Source organism: Anolis carolinensis, chromosome 2 (assembly GCF_035594765.1).
Source record: "Anolis carolinensis isolate JA03-04 chromosome 2, rAnoCar3.1.pri, whole genome shotgun sequence".
NCBI lineage: Eukaryota > Metazoa > Chordata > Lepidosauria > Squamata > Dactyloidae > Anolis > Anolis carolinensis.
This window is the reverse complement of record NC_085842.1, coordinates 159,156,692-159,176,744: the sequence shown is the minus strand read 5'-3', so window position 1 is coordinate 159,176,744 and position 20,053 is coordinate 159,156,692. Positions and strand designations below refer to the sequence as shown.

Below are 20,053 nucleotides of genomic sequence, written 5' to 3'. Positions count from 1 at the left end.
TTTCTTCTTGATGTAATCACATGCACAACTTAGAACTAAGGTGGGAACTCATTGTATAATGAGAATAAATGATCACCATAGATAGGATTTCTGCATTTTTGTAAAATGTGGCAGGTTTTTTTAATGAAGCAATATGTCTCATGCATTCTTGAGTTCAAATATTCCATAAAAAGCTCGTCAGATCCAAATACATTTTCTTGAAGTCATCCTTTAGCAATTTCGTCATTATTTCTCATATTCCCTTTTTGTAGAAGACATATGCGGATAACATTGGCTTCCACTTTGGATACAGCCACCCCACCCCTCCTTTTCCTGGCACTACTATAATAATATAATAATTATTTTTGTACTCTGCCTCCATCTCCCCGAAGGGACTTGGGGCGGCTTACATACTACTACTTGCTTCTTTGTGTTTCTGACCTTTCAGTGGATCAATCTTTTTCATGTGTGTTTTGTGAATGACTATTATGTGCTCTTGTACAATCCTAAAGTTGAGTTCAGGAGAGTTGTTTGAGTAGGGGCAGGTCATGTATATGTCATTCATAAAATTGCATGTGGTCTGTTTGGAAGATGTCAACACAAAAAAGTATTGGGATCTAATAGGACAGTTCTTTAGTTTAAACCAGGGGTTTTATGCTACAAACGGTGCTGAGTAGGCATTTGAAGTTGCACAAAGTTAAAGTGGATGCAGGTGCCCAGAATTATGATGATGATGTTTATTTATACCCTGCTTTTTCTCTCCATAAAGGAGACTTAGAAAGAGTTATCCTCTTCTTGCAGCTGTTAATGCCTTGGCTGTCTCTTTTCAGGGAAATGAATCAATAATTGCAAGAACAACCCTAACAGTTCCCAACGACGGAGGCCCAATTGAGGCAATCTCCACTATCGAGACAGTACCTTGCTATCCTGGAAACAACAGAAAAGCAGGTTTGTATTGGCTTTGAGTTTATTTTGTAGGCTTTAAGCTTGAATTTGCAACATCCTTGTAGCTACAGCCTTTAATCAGTTTCTGTCTGTAGCCATACAAATGCTAATATAAATAAATTATTTCCTGTGATTAATAATCCCAGAGGGGAGGCCCTGGCCATGACAGTTCATTGGACAATAGTAGCACATCATCTAAATTGTGTTTGGAATTTGTTTTGACTGAATAAAGAACAGACTTTTCTTTGCCAATTTTATAGCACATAGCTCATTTTCAACGTCTTGCTCTCCTTTATTTTGCAATATAAAGAAAGGAAAATACATTTTGAAATATTTTATCTGTCTTGCTTAAATCCACCCTGCACATCTATTTCTACTTTAATAAAGATGAAGGAGTTGCCCTGAAAGATGACTGCTAAATATTCTTCCAAAGTCTGAGATTTTTTGCTGGCAAATGATCTAAAACTAATCTTTTGGGGTTTTTAAAAGTAAAGCCTTCATTATTTTAGTATTAAAAACAGGAAAAAGGATGAAATGGAATATTTTGAAACACCTCTTTCTACCTGCATTCACTTGCCACTGCAAATAAGGGTTGTAACGCATGTGTGGAGAAAAGGCATTTGCACTAGTTTATCTTGGAAACCCTTAGCGCAAGTTTGATATGGACTTGAAGACAGAAGTATAAAATGAATGTCTCTTCTTCACTCCAGCCATTCTGCAGGCTTGGAACAGCGAATCAAGCCTGGGAAGCAGGAAGCTAGAAAGCAAATCTGAAACAGATGGATCCAGCACTCCTGGGAACACTGGGATGAGACTTCATGAATTTGTATCAAAAACTGTGAGTGAATAGACAAGGATCAGCCTCTCAAATTCCTTTTTGTTGTTCTTGGATGGGTTTCTTAATGCAAGGCAAACAGTCCAAATTCAGAATACTGGGTTTGATCTTTTTAGATGCTCTAACTACTTCTCTGTGCTGGCCTCTTTTTCTGCAGGACTCCAATTGATACATTGTTCTCAGTATCATGATTTTTGGGATCCAAACTCATGGAGTAGGAGAACTGCATTTTTCACCAGCATATTTCTTTTATTCAGTGTTCTAGAGGGAGGAATTCATCAAAGATGAACCTCACATCTCAAAGCTCACCATTTTCCTGAGCCGCCCCCCACCCTCCAACATAATAATAAAACTATTTATAATCTACTGCCTTCTTCCCGAGGGGACTCGGAGTGGTTCACATGGGGACCAAGCCCGATCAACAGATAAAACAATACGTCGACAGCATATGTCATTAAAACAATAACAGTAAAATAACATTCATAAAATACATCGCAAGCATCATAACATGCCCATGTAGTAGCTGAGATCTGCACATCTGAGATCATCCATCTGTGTATCACCATTCTGACAAGTCACACAATAATGCAGTATTCTTCCAGAACCTTCTGGTAGTCTTACAGATGCCTAAAAGGCCAACTTAAATATTCACTGAATATATTGAATGGTTTTTAACTGAATTTTTCATACTGTTTATATTTACAGTAGAGTCTCACTTATCCAAGCTTCACTTATCCAAGGTTTTGTATTATCCAAGGCAGTCTGCCTTTTAGTAGTAATTGTTTTTGTAGTAAATGTTGCAATGTTTTGGTGCTAAATTTGTAAATACAGTAATTACTATTTATTTATTTATTTCCAACCCTTCTCACCTGAAGGGACTCAGGGCGGCGTACACAATTGGCAACAATTTGATGCCTACACATAATTAAAACATAGCAAGGAAAATCCAATTATAACAATTAAAACAATATAAAAATACTAGCTGTGCCCGGCCATGCGTTGCTGTGGCGAAGTATGGTGGTATGGGAAATAAAGTATTGAAGAATTGGTGGTAGTTAAGGTAAAGGGTAAATGTTTTCCCCTGACATTAAGTCCAGTCATATCTGACTCTCGGTTGGTGCTCATCTCTATTTCTAAGCCGAAGAGCCGACGTTGTCCGTAGACTCCTCCAAGGTCATGTGGGATGACTGCATGGAGCGGCGTTACCTTCCCGCCGGAGCAGTACCTATTGATGCACTCACATTTGCATGTTTTCGAACTTCTGGGTTGGCAGAAGCTGGGGCTAACAGTTAGGGCTCACTCTGCTCCCCCAATTCAAACCTGCGGCCTTTCGGTGCAGAAGTTCAGCAGCTCAGCGCTTTAACACGCTGCGCCATCGGGATATTATTTCCTAAAGGATGTGAATATAAAATATTTCTGACTGGGTTTTTTTTTCTGTTGGAGGCAAGTATGAATGCTGCAATTAGGAAAAATGATTAGGATGTAATGGCCTTTCAGCTTTAAAGCCTGGCTGTTTCCTCCCTGAGTGAATTTTTTGTTGGGTGGTGTTAGCTGGCCCTGATTGTTTCCTCTGTGGAATTCCCCTGTTTTCAGAGTGTTGTTCTTTATTTAGTGTTCTGATTTTAGAGATTGTATTGTTCTGTTTTATTATACCACATTAATTTTTATATATTCTGATTTTAGTGTTTTTGAATACTTGGAGCCAGATTGTATTCATTTTCACGGTTGACCGCAACACAATAATAATAATAATAATAATAATAATAATAATAATAATAATAATAGTATTAGTAATGATAGTAATAATAATGACTTTGCTAATACACAGTGCTTCACTCCCTTCTCAGCTTCCTTTCTGGAAGAATCTTTTCTTGGGAGGTTTTAGCTGGCCCTGATTGTTTCCTTTGTGGAATTTCCAATTTTCCTGCTTTCAGAGTGTTGCTCTTTATTTACTGTCCTGGTTTTAGAGATTATATTGTTCTGCATTATTCTATCCCAGTAATTATTTCATAATAAAGTAGAATCTCAGTTATCCAACATTCGCTTATACAATGTTCTGGATTATCCAACACAGTCTGCCTTTTCGTAATCAATGTTTGTGTAGTCAGTGTTTTAAATTCATTGTGATATTTTAGTGGTAAATTTGTAAATACAGTACAGTTGAGTCTCACTTATCCAACATAAACGGGCTGGCAGAATGTTGGATAAGCGAATATGTTGGATAATAAGGAGGCATTAAGGAAAGCCTATTAAACATCAAATTAGGTTATGATTTTACAAATGAAGCACCAAAACATCATGTTAGACAACAAATTTGGCAGAAAAAGTAGTTCAATACGCAGTAATGCTATGTAGTAATTACTGTATTTATGAATTTAGCACCAAAATATCACGATATATTGAAAACATTGACTACAAAAATGTGTTGGATAATCCAGAACGTTGGATAAGTTAGACTCTACTGTAATTACTACATAGCATTATTGCTCATGGAACTACTTTTTCTGTCAAATTTGTTGTATAATATGATGTTTTGGTGCTTAATTTGTATAACGATTACCATATTTAATCGGCTTTTCCTGAATCCCTTCTTATTATCCAACATATTCACTTATCCTGCCAGCCTGTTTATGTTGGATAAGTGAGACTCTACTGCATATTGATAATCTTATATTACCTGCTTAGAACTGGATTATATGAGGCCCCTTCTTCACAGCTGTATAAAATGCACACTGAAGTGGATTATATGGTAGTGTGGAGTCAAGATAACCCAGTGCAAAGCAGATAATATAAGATTATAAATGGGTTATATAGCTGTGTGGAAGGGCATTGAGTCTACACTGCCATATAATCCAGTGCAAATTAGATCATCTGTGGAAGAAGCCTAAGTGAGGCCTAAGTCTGCCTGTCCCCTAGGCTGAGTTGGTTGCTAGGAGACCAAGTGGGCAGAGATTAGCTCTCTAACTGGCAGCAATTGGATAAAAACAATTATTCATTTCCCTCTAATTAGGACTTTATTTTTCTTTTCTTTTTGTTGTATCAACCTAGAGGCGTGGATGATGGGTTGTGTTGTCAAATTTCGAGGTTGGGGGGCCTGTAGTTTTGTTGTGTTGTTGGTCGCCATGATGCCATCACTCATTTATATATATAGATAAAACATGGTTAAAAATCCGTTCATTCAAAATCCTCGTGCTGTAGCCGTAAATCAGTCCGGGTCGTCTTTATCATTTAATCATCAAAAGCCTGGGCACATAGCCATGTTTCCAGGGCTTTTCTAAAACTCAAAAGGGTTGGGGCATGTCGTATATCTCTGGGTAGGGTGTTCCACAGCCGAGGAGCCATGACCAAAAAGGCCCTGTGCCTCGTTCCCGCCAGCCTTGCTTGCGAGGCAGGCAGGACCGAGAACAAGGCCTCACCAGATGACCTTAGCAATCTTCCTGGCTCATAGGAGGAGATACGTTCGGACAGGTAGATTGGGCCAGAACCGTTTAGGGCTTTATAGGTCAAAACCAGCACTTTGAATTGGGCTCGGTAGCATATTGGTAGCCAGTGGAGCTGGCTTAGTAGATGGGTGGTATGCTCCCTGTAAGCCGTCCCAGTTATTAATCTGGCTGCTGCCTGTTGTACTAATTGGAGCTTCCGGGCTGTCTTCAAAGGCAACCCCGCGTAGAGAGCGTTGCAGTAGTCCAAACAGGATGTAACCAGAGTGTGGACCACCGTGGCCAAGTCAGACTTCCCAAGGAATGGCGCAGCTGGCGCGCAAGTCTGAGTTGTGTGAAGGCTCCCCTGGCCACCGCCGAGACCTGGGGTTCCAGGCTCAGCGATGAGTCCAGGAGAACTCCCAGACTGCGAACCTGTGGCTTCAGGGGGAGTGCGACCCCGTCCAACACAGGCTGTAACGCTATTCCCTGTTCGGCCCTACGACTAACCAGGAGGACCTCTGTCTTGTCTGGATTCAGTTTCAATTTGTTCGCCCTCATCCAGTCCAACACAGCGGCCAGACACCGGTTCAGGACCTGACCAGCCTCCTTAGTGACAGATGGGAAGGAGTGACAGAGTTGGACATCATCTGCGTACAGATGACACCTCGCCCTGAAACTCCAGATGATCTCTCCCAGCGGCTTCATGCATATATTGAACAGCATGGGGGACAGTACTGAACCCTGCGGGACCCCACAAGTCAATGGTTGTGGGGCCAAGCAGGTGTCCCCCAGTGACACCATCTGGGAACGACCCTCCAGAAAGGACCGGAGCCACTGCAAAACAGTACCCCCGAGCCCCATTCTGGCAAAGCGCCCCAGAAGGATACCGTGATCGACGGTATCGAAGGCTGTTGAGATGTCCAGCAGACCAGCAGGGATACACCCCCCTGTCCAGTTCCCAGCGTAGATCCTCAACTAAGGCGACCAAGGCTGTCTCGGTACCATGCCCCGGCCTGAAGCCAGACTGTGCCGGGTCCAGAAAATCGGGTCCAGAATATCTACCAAGAATGCCTGGAGTTGCGCGGCCACCACACATTCCACAACCTTGCCCAAAAAGGGGAGATTGGAAATAGGCCGATAGTTATCCAATTGAGTGGGGTCCAGTGATGGCTTTTTCAACAGCTGTTTGATTACAGCCAATTTAAGGCTCGCTGGAAAAATGCCTTCCCAAAGGGAGGCATTCACCACCACCTTCACCCACTCGGCCAATACCCCTCTGGCTTCTCTCACCAGCCAGGATGGACAGGGGTCTAGGATGCATGTGGTAGCCCTCACCTCTCCAAGCACCTTGCCCACGTCCTTAGGCTAAACCAATTGAAACGAATCCATCAAAATAGGACAAGCAGGTGCTCGTGCTACATCCTTGGAGACTGCCATTAATATGGTGTCAAAGCCAGAACGGATCAAAGCGACTTTGTCCGTAAAGAACCGAGCAAATGCTTCACAGCAGGCTGCCGAGTTGTCAGGGATCCCCCTCTTGGGGGACGGGATATAACAAGCCTCTGACAACTCGGAACAGCTCCGCCAGATGGTTCTTTGCGGACGCAATATTTGCTGCAAAGAAAACAGCCTCTGAGGATGCCTGCCATAGATGTGGGCGAAACGTCAGGAGAGAATATTTCTGGAACATGGCCATACAACCTGGAAAACATACAACCATCCTGAAGGAAAAGTTGATAAAGAGAAGACCTGATTATGACTTCACTTCACACTGAAGAAGGAGACAGAAGGCCTGATTCTTGCAGCCCAGGAGCAAGCCATCAAAACAAATGCAATTAAGGCCAAGATAAAAAAAATCAGCTAATCACCCAAAATGCGGATTGTGCAAGGAAGCTGACGAAACCATGGATCATATCCTCAGCTGCTGTAAGAAAATTGCACAGACGGACTACAGAGACCCAACTATGTGGCCCAAATGATTCATTGGAATTTATGTCACAAGTACCACCTGCCAGTAGTAAAGAACTAGTGGGATCACAAACCTGCGAAGGTAGTGGAAAATGAGCATGCAAAAATACTGTGGGACTTTCGAGTCCAGACTGACAAAGTTTTGGAACACAACACACCAGACCTCACGGTTGTGGAAAAGAAAAAAGTTTGTATTATTGATGTCGCCATAACAGGTGACAGTCGAATCGATGGAAAACAACAGGAAAACCTCAACCGTTATCAGGACCTCAAAATCGAACTTCAAAGGCTCTGGCATAAACTAGTACAGGTGGTCCCAGTGGCAAGATCACAGTCAGCATTTGAAAACAATAAACATTGACAAAATTAAGATCTGTCAACTGCAAAAGGCCACCTTACTGGGATCTGCGCGCATCATCCAAAAATGCATCACACAGTCCTAAACACCTGGGAAGTGTTCGACTTGTGATTTTGTGATACGAAATCCAGCATATCTATCTTGTTTTTTGCTGTGTCATACTGTATCTTTATGTTAATAATAATAATAACTCTGACATGCATCCAGTTGTCAGTGTCAAGTACAGAACGCCACAAGATAAGATATAACAAAGTTTATTGGAGTTACAGAACCAAAAATGCCCGTAAAAGACAAGGGCTAGGCAAACATTGGCCTTAAAAGTAAAAAGACACAAGGAAAACGTTCAAAAGATAAACCGGATTAAACCGGAGTTTAATCCGGGTTAAACCAAAAAAGCTTACTTCAGCCTGGGACTAAAACAAACAAAAGCTGGTGAACAAAAGGTTCAAAGGAATACAAAAAACTGGCAGCAGATGCTTCTCTGCTGCCAAAAGCTATGTTTGAGTAACTAAGAGGTTACTCCTCCACACAGCAAGCAATTTCCAGATACAAACGCAGCATTCAAGGGCAGAAGCGGTCAGCGAAGTTCCAATCCGGTCCGAAGGTCGTAAGGCAGGTACAGACGTTTGTAGTTCACCAGGTCCAACGATAATCACAGGAAGGAGAGTCCGAGGCCGTAGTCAGTCAGTCAGTCAGTCAGCCCAGAATAAACAGATGGCGTCCGTCAAGAAGACGACAGAGGTCCAAGCTATTAAGATTAAGCACAGGTTGCACAACAAAAGCCCACACAGTTCCTCCTGCCGTCTATGCCCAGTGTCCTTGGTAACTTACGTAGTCAGCAAACGAATCACACCCGTCTTCAGGAATTTCCCACACAGAGCCCAAGCGTTCGTCCAGATTACCTTGCCCAACGCAATTAGCCATTGCTTCCAAACCCCATTTTATGCCAGTTTACAGCTCCTCATCACTATCAGCTGTTACCCTAATTCCAGGCGTTTCCTCATCACTTTCCTCATCAGAACTGAAACACCTTTGACTACGCCCCACAGCATCCCCAGCTGTGGATCCCGTCCCATCCCTCCAGCTTGTCCACGGGTCTAATCCTGAAGGTCCCCAATCGCCTTCCATACTATCATTGCCAGTGGCACCCAAATCCTCCCTCACACGAGTCCATTCCATGTCATCTTCCTCTGAGCTAACCATCTCTTCCTCCATTCTCTCAGTAAAACCCTCAAAGGAATCCTCGTCAGATGGTTCTGCAAATAAGTCCCGCAGCCGCTTCCTTTCTCGCTCCTCGAGAGTATCTGACTCCCGAGGAGTCTTACGACCACGTCTCCCAGTATCGGAGCCATAAGGCTCAACCATAACAGTCAGAACATGGCTTTCTTGGGGAAGGGAATGCAGGACAATGCATGTATGGGGATGGGAAACAGGAGACATGGTATAGCTCTGCCTGGCACTATCTTACTATAGAATTTCATCCATAGTTTGTTCCATATACTACATAAGCATAATTTACAAACCCACCTTTCAGTCTTAGTTTGCAACTAATCATTAACCATGTACCCAGATATACTTAAGGAGAAACAACCCTTGTTAACCATTACTAGTATGTAATACAAAGTGACATAGTTACTGGTATACTGCCCATAGAGGCTCATGTGACATACTTGTGGAGAAAGAAACTGCTTAAAGGAAAATGGGTTAAAATTTATGGCTTTTTCCTTTTAAATGTAATGAGTTTTTTTTAAAATTTGGTGCATATCTGAGCCTCACTAGTTGACCAGGTGTTCAAAATCATCAAAAGGAATTAACCACCAAACATCTATTTTTACTTAGACTTTCTGTATTTTCAGTAGTTAATTCCAGTCAAGTGAGTTCCATACACTTCTGTTGTTCCCCCCAGGTTATTAAACCAGAGTCATGTGTTCCATGTGGCAAGCGCATAAAGTTTGGGAAACTGTCCCTGAAGTGCCGAGACTGTCGGGTGGTGGCACATCCAGAATGTCGAGACCGCTGCCCCCTCCCCTGCATCCCTACGTTATTAGGAACTCCTGTCAGAATTGGAGAGGTATGTTTGTGAGGTATTATCAGTGGGCTGCTGTTGTATCGTTCTTTGCCAGATTCAAAGTATCGAAGAAATGTGAATTAGAGATTGAAATATAATGTGTAGCCCAGCTGGGAAGATGCCTTGGCAACATGTTGGGGTAAAAGTAGCAGTGATGTCCAGAGAAGACTCTTAGACTGCTGCTGATGACACATAATCAGCTAACAAAACCTTTCAGTAACTACATGTATAAATATATTTAAATATAATAATTTTAAAAATGACCTGAAGTTTTCAGGTGACCTGTAATGAGTGATGTTCAGAAAGTTTATATTGTATGGCTCCTCTTAAGCTTTCTGCTTTGGGCTTCCCTCGCTTAAGGATAAATGTAAGATTTTTCTTACTACCTATCACTAAATATGGCTAGATAGAAAGTAAAGGGTGAACAGAATAAAAAAAGAGAGTAACATTATGTGACAGTTTATTAGGAAAGCTGAATGATTATACCAGTTCATAGTGAATTTGCCATTTGTTATACATGTCTAGGTTTAAAAAAAAAATCTGGAAATCTTATTTTTAAATTGAAACCACGAGAAGTGGAAAATATGACTGGTCATTGTTAGAAATGCATTTGCCTTAGGAATGTGCACATTTTTTTACACTAGTCAGATAACTTACAATGTTTTTTCAAGAATTCTAGTGCCTCTCATGTTGATTCACTGAGTGGCTAATGTTATGATATTTCTCGTCATATCTGGATCATGGTCCATAATAACATTCAAAACTACAATATTAGAATTGAGCTTTACCATGAGATATTTGGGTACAAAGTTTGATTAAATGCACATTTTGCTTCCTGACTTTTTGAGCACTTTTTTTTCATCTGTGACTCTGGATAGGCAATTCTCAGATTCTGAAATACATTAAATTTGTCCCATAGAATCTTCTGTGGAGTTTATGCAAAAGCAGGCACAAATAGAAAATCACTGTATTTTTTCTTTCAGGGGGCCCTCATGGATTTTGTATCTCTGACTCCACCAATGATCCCTTCCATTGTAGTCCATTGTGTGAATGAGATTGAGCAGCGAGGACTCCATGAGGTAAGGATATGGATGCTATGTAGGGAGTTGTTTAGAACAGCAGTGAGCAACAAACACGTTGCAGAAAGATCTTACTTTCATTATGCCACTGAAATTCAATGGAGTGGCAGCAGAGTTTTAAATTGCCATGTCCTTCCTGAACTCCAGATTTTATTGGCATTCCTGCATTTCTTGCATATCATGCTTCCTGGCTGCATATCTGGTGGTTGATCTTGGGCTGTGTGTATTTTTTGCCATGGAACTCTTTGCATAATATCTGCTTTAGCCTAGTTGCTTTAGCCTTTTACTTTGAACTACATGACCATGCCTTTGTACTACTTTTTTCTTAGACTGACCCACTTGGTAACACTATGTCTTTGGGACAGTTCCCTCACCTTCTTCTAGATTCTTCATGTCTGGCTGGTCTGTTTGTGACATAGTCCGAGTATAATACATTTCAGACACTCACCCAAATATAGAATACTGCCATTTTAAAGATGAAACAGCAATTTCTGACTCTAATGCCATGAGAGTGAAATCAGAATATGACGGGGATACATAGTGTTTCCTAGTATATTCTTAGGAGCCCAAATATGCTGTTCCCAATAGTTGCCTTCCTCTGATTGAAAAATAATACATTTATATTATTGCTACAATAACAGGTGGCTATCAGAACCTTTGTCAAAGGTACCTTTGTGATGATTATGAGTACAATCCTAAACATTAGGGAGTGAGTTTTTATTGGAGCCAGAAGTATTTCTGAGTAAATGTGCATAGGATCTTGCATTCAAGATAACTGTTTCAATAGACAGGTCTCTATCGAATTTCTGGCTGTGACCGCACAGTGAAAGACCTGAAGGAGAAGTTCCTTCGAGGGAAAGCTATGCCCCTGCTTAGCAAGGTGGAAGACATCCATGCTGTATGTGGTCTCCTCAAAGATTTCCTTCGCAACCTCAAAGAACCTCTTCTCACCTTCCATCTCAACAAGGTTTTTATGGAAGCAGCAGGTAAATGCAATGCAGAACTATTGCAAGTTACTAGGATGTATTTAGGGAAAACTGTCTTGTGGTTGGAGACTTGTAAGACACTGGCAGTGGAGTCTTCTGTTACAAAATGGTTAAAATAACAGTTTGGTATTTTGCCACTGTTAGAATCAGGAAAGAAATAGAATCTACCTAATTGGCTGGATCCTAGACAATCTAGCACTGACTCTTTGCAAGTGAATGTAAAAGCAAAAGACAATTTGGTCAAATGTATTCACATATGGAATGCCATTGGTGTGATTTAATTGTAACATTTTCTCTAAATGACAAGTATTTTAGTATTCTTGACTCTTTGCCTACAAACCAATTAACTTCCTTTACCTTCCATACATTGTCTTCTGTCTTGGTTTTATCTTACTGTCTTACAAATTGGTCTCCTATTTTCAATAATATTGCAGAAACCAAAGACTGCAATGATAAGAATATAATTACATTATTAGAAGCCTTTTTTCTTATCAGTAGTTTTGTACCACTCAACAGGATCACACCTATTTTTCAAAGAACTTTCCCAGCCTCCTAACTGTAGTTCTTAATTCCTTTCTACTTCTGTTATTTTCCACTGTTGTAATGGGTAATAGAAAATCTGAATACACCACTATGAGAAAAAAAAACATTGTGTAGCTGGGATCAAACATACCTCAGCAAACAAACCCACAGAAGTAGAAATTGTTAATACAAAGAGGGCCAGGCTGTTGTTTGGGCCTTTTCAGCACTTCATCATGGGATAACTAAGCAGTTTGCTAAACAGGCCATTATGTTTCTATGTTCAGGTAATCCCAAAGACATTACTTATTTAATTAACTTCCCCTTTTCCTAATGTTAATACTAGGGATTCTACTGACCCCGGTACCCCATGATATTAAGGGATAGCAACTCCTTGTTTCGCAGCTTAAGCTTTTTGTCAATATTTATTTACTTTTGACACATCAGAAACAGCACTGTTCCCACGTTCTCTATTAATGTAATCTATTGTTACACTGAAAGCAGTTATAGAAGCACAGATTTTGTGTTTTTGTTTAAAGAAATCTCAGATGATGACAATAGTGTGGCAGCCATGTATCAGACTGTTGGGGAGCTTCCTCAGGCAAACAGGGATACTCTTGCTTTCCTCATGCTACACCTCCAAAGGTGAGTGCAGTTTGTTTAAAAGGAATGCTATCACTTGTTTCATCAGATTCTGGTGTGCATTGGGAGGAAGATAAACTTAACAGTAAACAGTTCATCAGACTTTTATTGAACATAGATAGTATAGTGTCTAGATCCAGGGAAGTAATGCTATCTCTCTAGTCTGCCTTGGTCAGACCACACCTAGAATACTGTGTCCATTTCTGGCCACCACAATTTAAGAGATGTTGCCAAGCTGGAATGTGTCCGGAGGAGGGTGACTAAAATGATCAAGGGTCTGGAGAACAAGCCCTATGAGGAGCGACTTAAAGAGCTGGGCATGTTTAGCCTGCAGAAGAGATGGCTGATGGCCATATATAAATATGTGAGGGGAAGACATAGAGAGGAAGGAGCAAACTTGTTTTCTGCTGCCCTGGAGACTAGGACACAGAACAACGCTTCAAATTACAGGAGATTCCACCTGAACATTAGGAAAAACTTCCTAACTGTGAGAGCTGTTCGGCAGTGGAACTCTCTGCCCCAGAGTGTGGTGGAGGCTCCTTTGGAGGCTTTTAAGCAGAGGTTGGATGGCCATCTGTTGGGGATGCTTTGAATGCGATTTTCCTGCTTCTTAGCAGGAGGTTGTACTGGATGGCCCATGAGGTCCCTTCCAACTCTGATTCTATGTTCCCATTAACACAAAATACTCTGCCTCAAATGTCTGTTTCTTATCTAGAGTGGCTCAAAACCCTGATACCAAAATGGACATTTCCAACCTGGCCAAAGTCTTTGGGCCTACAATTGTTGGCCATGGAGTCCCAAATCCTGATCCTATGACACTTCTCCAAGATACAAGGAGGCAACCTAAGGTAGGTCAGCAGTGTAGCGTAACATAGTAGAAATGTATGTTGCACCTTAAGATGTGGAATGTTTGGCATTGGTTTCTGTTTTATATTGACAGTGCTGTGTGTATTCCACTTTAAAGAAGAGTATTATCACATGATTCTTTAGGTTGTGGAACGGTTAATCTGCTTGCCCACGGAATACTGGAGTCAGTTCATGATGGTGGAACAGGAAAACATTGAACCAGGACAAGTCATTGAAAATTCAAATGCCTATTCCACACCCTGCAGATCAGATGTTAAAGGTAACTATCCCCTTTATTGAACTGCCAGCCCTAATCCAACCAGTGTGCTAGTTGACATTTCTTTCCTTCATCAGATGGCCTTGCTTTTTCACAGCAATTTTTCAGTGCAAAGAAATTGGTTCTAGTCGTAATTCAGGCTGTTGCTCTTTAGCACATGTCACTTTTAATCCACTTCTCCCCTACTTATCAGCTCCTTTTCTGCACTTTCTTCTTGGTCATCTGGTGCTAAAAGTTAAGATGGCACCATCCCACATGCTTATCCTGGGAGCACTACAACAAAATAATGTGAATAGATGTGCCATAAAGCATGGGGCTGCTGCCAAACTGAGGCAACCCCAAGGTCAGATTCACCCAGCACAGTATGAAAAGACATAGCTTCATCGTTTTGGTCCTTTCCTTGCCCAGTATGCACTATTGCCATCATATTGTGCATTTATTTAGGACATATTATAGGGGTGCATTTGAGAGAGTGATTAATTCTTCATGATGTCTGTGAAATCGCACATATAGGTTATCCGTGCATGCACGGTACAGTTCGGAAACTTCTAAATTTCTAGATTGAAACATTTTGGCGGAGGCCCCGCCCACTCTCCCCATACTGTATTAATACCAGTGGGTGGAGGCAGAGACTCAGTTCATTTTTTCTGATCTTAATAGCAGCAGCTTGGAACCTCACTTGTATCTCTTCCGCACTCTTTCTATGGTTTCTTAACGGCTTTGACTCAGACTCTCTTACTGCACTTTACATCTACTTGACCTGACTCAGACTGATTTATCTACCTACTCTTGTGCTTCTGCCAGTCCCGACCCAGACCTCCTTGGCAACAGTATCAGGCTAGTTCCTACCTTAAAATGTCCACTACATCCTTCTTTAAGAAGTGTGGGGCTTGTGGAGGCAAGCCCCCAGACTCAGATGGCCCAGCATGTGCCTGCTGTGCCTGGGCAAAGGCCACATTTACCAGTTCTGTCAGACCTTCACCCCTCAGGTGCACCGGAATAGGGAGGCCTTAAGGCCTTGCTATATGAACAAGCCTTGGCTCCCCCGACCTCCCACCCATCGAAATACCCATTCTTTGAGCTACCGGCCATGCCAGAGGCACAAGATTTCGCCTCCCTCATGATCAGGGAACACAGGTGCCTCAGAGAGCCTGCAGGACCCCCTCCTCCCCACAGCATGGGCAAAAAAGGCAGACATCTCACCCCTCCTTCTCCACAACAGTGAAGGCTAAGGAAGCCGTTAAAAAGGCGAAGAAGGGAAGGCAACCTGTTGGCGGAAAACCCTCAGGCCCTTTCCCTCGGTGTAGCCCTCTCCTTCGGCCACGGCCTCAGGAGCCTTCACCTGCCTCGGCAGCATAGGAAACACTTCCCCAACTCACGCCGGTCACTTCTCAACAGCCGCCAGCCCTTGAAATCACAGCCCCAGTCTCCCTACTACTGACCCTTCCAGCTCTTAACAGATTTCGGGTCACAACTTCTGTCCCTCTCGGGTCACACTCCCTCGCATCTTGGCAGCGTGATGAAGGACCGCTCAGGCTCGAGATCACAATCACGGGGGCACCTGCCAGTGCACCACAGCTACTCCTGCCACCATCCAGCCCATCATAGATAGTGCTGTCAGTGGATTCATGGATCTCTAGAAGCCCCTCAGCGGGCTCATATCGCTTCCAATCCCGCTAGCCTGACTCACGTTATGCCTATTACGGTTATGGCCACACTAGATACTCTCCCCCACCCCCAAAGGAGGAGTATGGCTGCTGTCAGTACCGTGGTTGCTGTCAAGACAGCCACCATCATCTTGAGACAGGGTTTGCGCACAGGTCTGCCCTGTCGGTGTCTCACCCCACTCCAGAGAACCCAGCTCCTCCACCTGCTGTGGTACCAGTGCCTCCTATGTTCTTTCAGAGAACTGATTGCATGAATTCAGTGTCTGTAGTTTCCTTGTTGCAGGATTTAAAATTCATTGCTAGAAAATTTGCACAACAATAATGGTTACTGGGAGCCTAATAGTAAATCTGAGTACAGTCCTCCTTTCACATTTGAGAATTAAGCATTCATGGATTTGATTGCTCAGACTGCTGTATTTTGCTGCCACTCTGCTACTACCTTATGTACACTTGATTGAAAATATATATTCTCTTTATTCATTCATCCAGTATTATTCATGCTGGAGCACCAATAAATGCCTAGAGAAAGGTTATCTCAAATATTAAAAAGATTTGCATTTTTTATTTATATTCACAGTGTTTCCATTTTTTGTGGGGACCCTGGGTCCTTAATCCCCACAAATATGGAATAATTACTCTATTAGTTGTGTGTTTGTGCTGTGGCATATTCTTTTAGACCAAGAGGAAGATAATTTCAATGTCTCAGAAAATTGGTAATGGGACCTATGTCATACTGTGTTTTGGGTATTTTTGTTAACTGCCATCAATTTATTGTCATCTTGTAAATGAGAGAACTACACACCACCTTTACTCAGTAGCCCTGTTTGGGTCTTGACTCAAGGACGTGGCTTCCTTGATTGAATCTATCTGTCTAGAACAGTGGTTCTCAACCTGTGGGTCCCCAGATGTTTTGGCCTTCAACTCCTAGAAATCCTAACATCTGGTAAACTGGGGGATTTCTGGAAGTTGTAGGCCACAACACCTGGAGACCTAGAGGTTGAGAACCACTGGTCTAGAATGTGGTCTCTTTTCCTACTACCTTCCAAGCATGACAAAGCATTGTCTTTTCTACTGTGTCATGGCTTCTCAAGATATGACCATAGTGTGGCAGCCTCGGTTTAGTCATCTTGGCTTTTAGGGAAAATTCAGGCTTTATTTCCTCTAGGGCCCATTTATTTGGGGGTTTTTTTTAGCTGTCCATGGTACCTGTAGAACCCTTTTCTTATAACTGACATAAAAAGTTATCTGTTCCTTAAGACTTCTTATAATTGTGTATATGTTGTTGGACCTACTTGATAATGTGAATTGGGAATGCTAATGGAAGTGTAATGTCTATTGTCTTCTTACAAAGTGAGTATGTTAGGACCACTCACCACTCCAGAGCAGCAACTAGTGAAGACACCTTCGAGCAGCTCACTCTCACAGAAAGTCAAGTCTACTTTCAGCAGAACTACACCCAAGTAAGTCAGGTAGCTGTTTCCATGGTCTAATGACCAAAACATTTTCCTTTCCTTTTAATAGAGTTCTGTAGATCCTTAGCAAATCAGTTTAAGGGGCAATACAGGTGAGCTGTGGTTTTTGCCGTAGAATTCCTCCACTTTTTTTCAAACTATATGATGATAAGAGTGTATTTTGAAATCTGGTATAACTAGCGGCATTGCACATCTTCCTGTAGACAATTTTACTATATCTAAAAAGGGGTGAACTGTTAGTTTTTAGATATCTGGAATGCACAATCCTATATATTCCATTCTCGAAGTGGCCAAAGTGTAAACATGCTGGTCCAGATTGCCATACACCTGGTAGTATGTAAGCATCAAGGGGGAGGGTTGGTGTGAGTAGGATTTTGGCATGTAAAGATCACAAGTTTATCTGCATTAACCCTGATGTTTTGAGCTGCACCTATCTACTCAGCTCTGTAGAATTTGCAAATGACATTTTCCACATATATGAACTTCCCATTGATTTAACAATAGTGAAAACAGATCAAAGACTGGGCTATTGGTTGATCCTAATTACAGGTGTGCAGGGTGATACAGGATGCTGTCATTGGTCAAATAAATGTGCGGACATACTCAGAAAAATATTCCTTGCTGAGCCTTTCCATTTCTTTTCTAGATTTGCAAGTAAAAGCAAGTCTGCAACCACTCTTGGACGCCAGGGCAACTTTTTTGCTTCTCCTATGCTGAAATGAACCATGTTCCTGTTCTAAACTTCTACTTACTGCCTTAAAGCTACAATAAAACCCTTGAGTTGCGCTTTCACTATTCCCAGCAACACTGTGTACTAAGATCAATTGTGTGTGTTTGTTTTTTTAAATACAACTTATTTGAATTTTAATGTGCAATGTAAAGTTATCTAGAGCTGTATCACATTTAATGTATGGTTGTAACTGGCAGAATCAACTCAGCATGTTTGTAGAGAAGCTCAAGAGGTGGATTGTTTTTGGAAAGTTGTCTGTAACTGTAAAGCTGCCACCATCTGTTCTAAACACCCCATTATTGTTTCATTTGTGTGTTGTGACTGTAAAGAAGGGAATGCATTTTGCACCAGCAGTAATCCTGCTTATTTCACAGAACTATCATTCTTTGGGGAAGTGGGTGTAGGATTGCTGATCCGTTGTATTGGAAAACAGTGCATGTTGAAACTATACTGGTACTCTTTTGCCTAGTTCATTTTAGTGAAACCAAGGACTTTCAAAAATCATGGGCATTCAGAACTTGGTCATGTGTAAAATTAAAATCTAGTGTCCCATTAGTACATATGCACATTCCTGTTTTGAGGTTTTCACTTGAGCAGTGGAGAACAACAGCAAGTAAATCTCATGCTTGAACTGAGTATCTTAACTGTATAGTTATTTTCACCTCCTTTGGATATCTTACCTAGATTATTTATCTCAATGGAAGGTAAAAGCACATATTGAGCATTGCAGGCACTCCTAACTTTGTAGCCATAGCAATCTCATTTTACATTTTACCCATGTATTTATACCTCCTCCCCTTAGCCGTTCCCTTCCATGGGAAGAAGTTTACCATGCTGTTTGTTAACATGCAGACGAAACTCATTCTTTCCACAAAGGTCTCTTTTATCAGTTATTTTTGTAAAAGGCGCTTCCCATTTGTAAAATCATTATATATTGTATATCCTGTCACAAATAAATCCTACCTTTTAGAACTCATACTGATTTCTGAAGTGTTTAGATGGTACAATCGTATTTGGAAATTTTGACCTTAACTCTAAATCCTCAAAATGCTGCAACGTTGGTGGTATGAAATTTAGGATTTTTGTATTTTACTCTTGATGCTAGGTGGCCCTTTGTCTTGCACTAGTTAATGAAGGTCACCAAAGATGTTCATGTGATGTATGCACAAAAAGACTGCATTATTTATAACAGTGGAAGTCAATAAATGAAAAGGGAAGGTGACTGCTTCCTGAATCTCAGCCAAAAGGCTGGAGTAAGAAAATCAAATCTCTGCAGTGTACACTTTTATGGTCCATCCAATGAATGAGCATTAAAACACGACTTTCTCAGCATCCCAGTTAATGATGGCTATATGCTAAAAATATTGTAGGTCATCTTACCTTTCTTTTTCTTGAGTAACATGTCAAACTTAGGTTAATGTAGAAACAGGAATTGGACACAATAACCTCTTACAATACTAATCAAGGCAAAACTTTGTATTAAGGAAAGGCTTACTAAACTGGTCCTATTTGATTCTGGGAAAATGACAGGACAGACATCAAATGAATGGACTAGTGTTTAGCTTTTTTTCAACAGACAGAAATAAACAAGTATCTAAGGATCTTTTGTGGGATACTAATTTGTTCAAAAACTCAGTTTTGGGGGAGTAAAATGTCTACATTTCCTGATAATGTCGATTTAGATTTGAAGAACACCAATGCAATTCTTCAATCTAGGTCTGACATCAACTGAATTTCACTGCAGAGTTTGTTCCTAGGAATAAATGAAAAAGTAGCAGCAATCAAAACCCAATGTAGCATGGGAGTAAAAAAGACAATACTAAAAATGTCTGATGTGAAAATAAATACGAGACTGTGCCCCAGGTTCAGTGAAAGGAAAACACTGTTGTGGAAGGCTCAAAAAGGGAAACTAAGCTGATCTGCAAATTGTAGTCTCTTACGAAGGAAAATGAAATTAAGATAACATGTTTTACATATGAATTGGGTGAAGAAATTAGTGCTTTCACTGGTGTTTTTCACATTTTCAGTGGACCTGAGTAAAAGTTTGGATCGTAGCTATTTATAAAATTAACATGAAAAGGATTGCTCCAAAATATGAAGCTGTTACAGTTTGTGGCACTGCTTTCTAGCACCACCTTGTGTAATTTATAGTAAAAACAAATGTGTTATTCTTTAGAGAGGAGTTGATTTCTGATTTATTTACTTATTTTTTTAAACAAAAGACCAGAAATCGGATGTGAAGACAACACAAGGAGCCGGC

At 41.3% G+C, this 20,053-nt stretch overlaps 1 protein-coding gene across 3 annotated transcripts in view; it reads left to right on the top strand.

Annotated features, from left to right (window-relative positions):
* Positions 1-18,769, top strand: part of racgap1 (Rac GTPase activating protein 1) — a 54,563-nt gene extending 35,794 nt beyond the window's left edge. For 2 of the 3 annotated variants that reach the window (XM_003216932.4, XM_008103970.3), the window contains exons 8-17: positions 810-927; positions 1,635-1,762; positions 9,414-9,578; positions 10,559-10,654; positions 11,442-11,640; positions 12,699-12,804; positions 13,517-13,649; positions 13,792-13,927; positions 16,943-17,051; positions 17,710-18,769. In XM_003216932.4, coding sequence (XP_003216980.2) covers positions 810-927; positions 1,635-1,762; positions 9,414-9,578; positions 10,559-10,654; positions 11,442-11,640; positions 12,699-12,804; positions 13,517-13,649; positions 13,792-13,927; positions 16,943-17,051; positions 17,710-17,785 — 1,266 coding nt within the window. In that variant the 3' untranslated portion in view covers positions 17,786-18,769. Of the gene's footprint in view, positions 1-809; positions 928-1,634; positions 1,763-9,413; positions 9,579-10,558; positions 10,655-11,441; positions 11,641-12,698; positions 12,805-13,516; positions 13,650-13,791; positions 13,928-16,942; positions 17,061-17,709 lie in introns of all 3 variants that reach the window. The other variant, XM_062970949.1, reaches the window with a different exon arrangement.
* Positions 18,770-20,053: the final 1,284 nt, after the last annotated feature.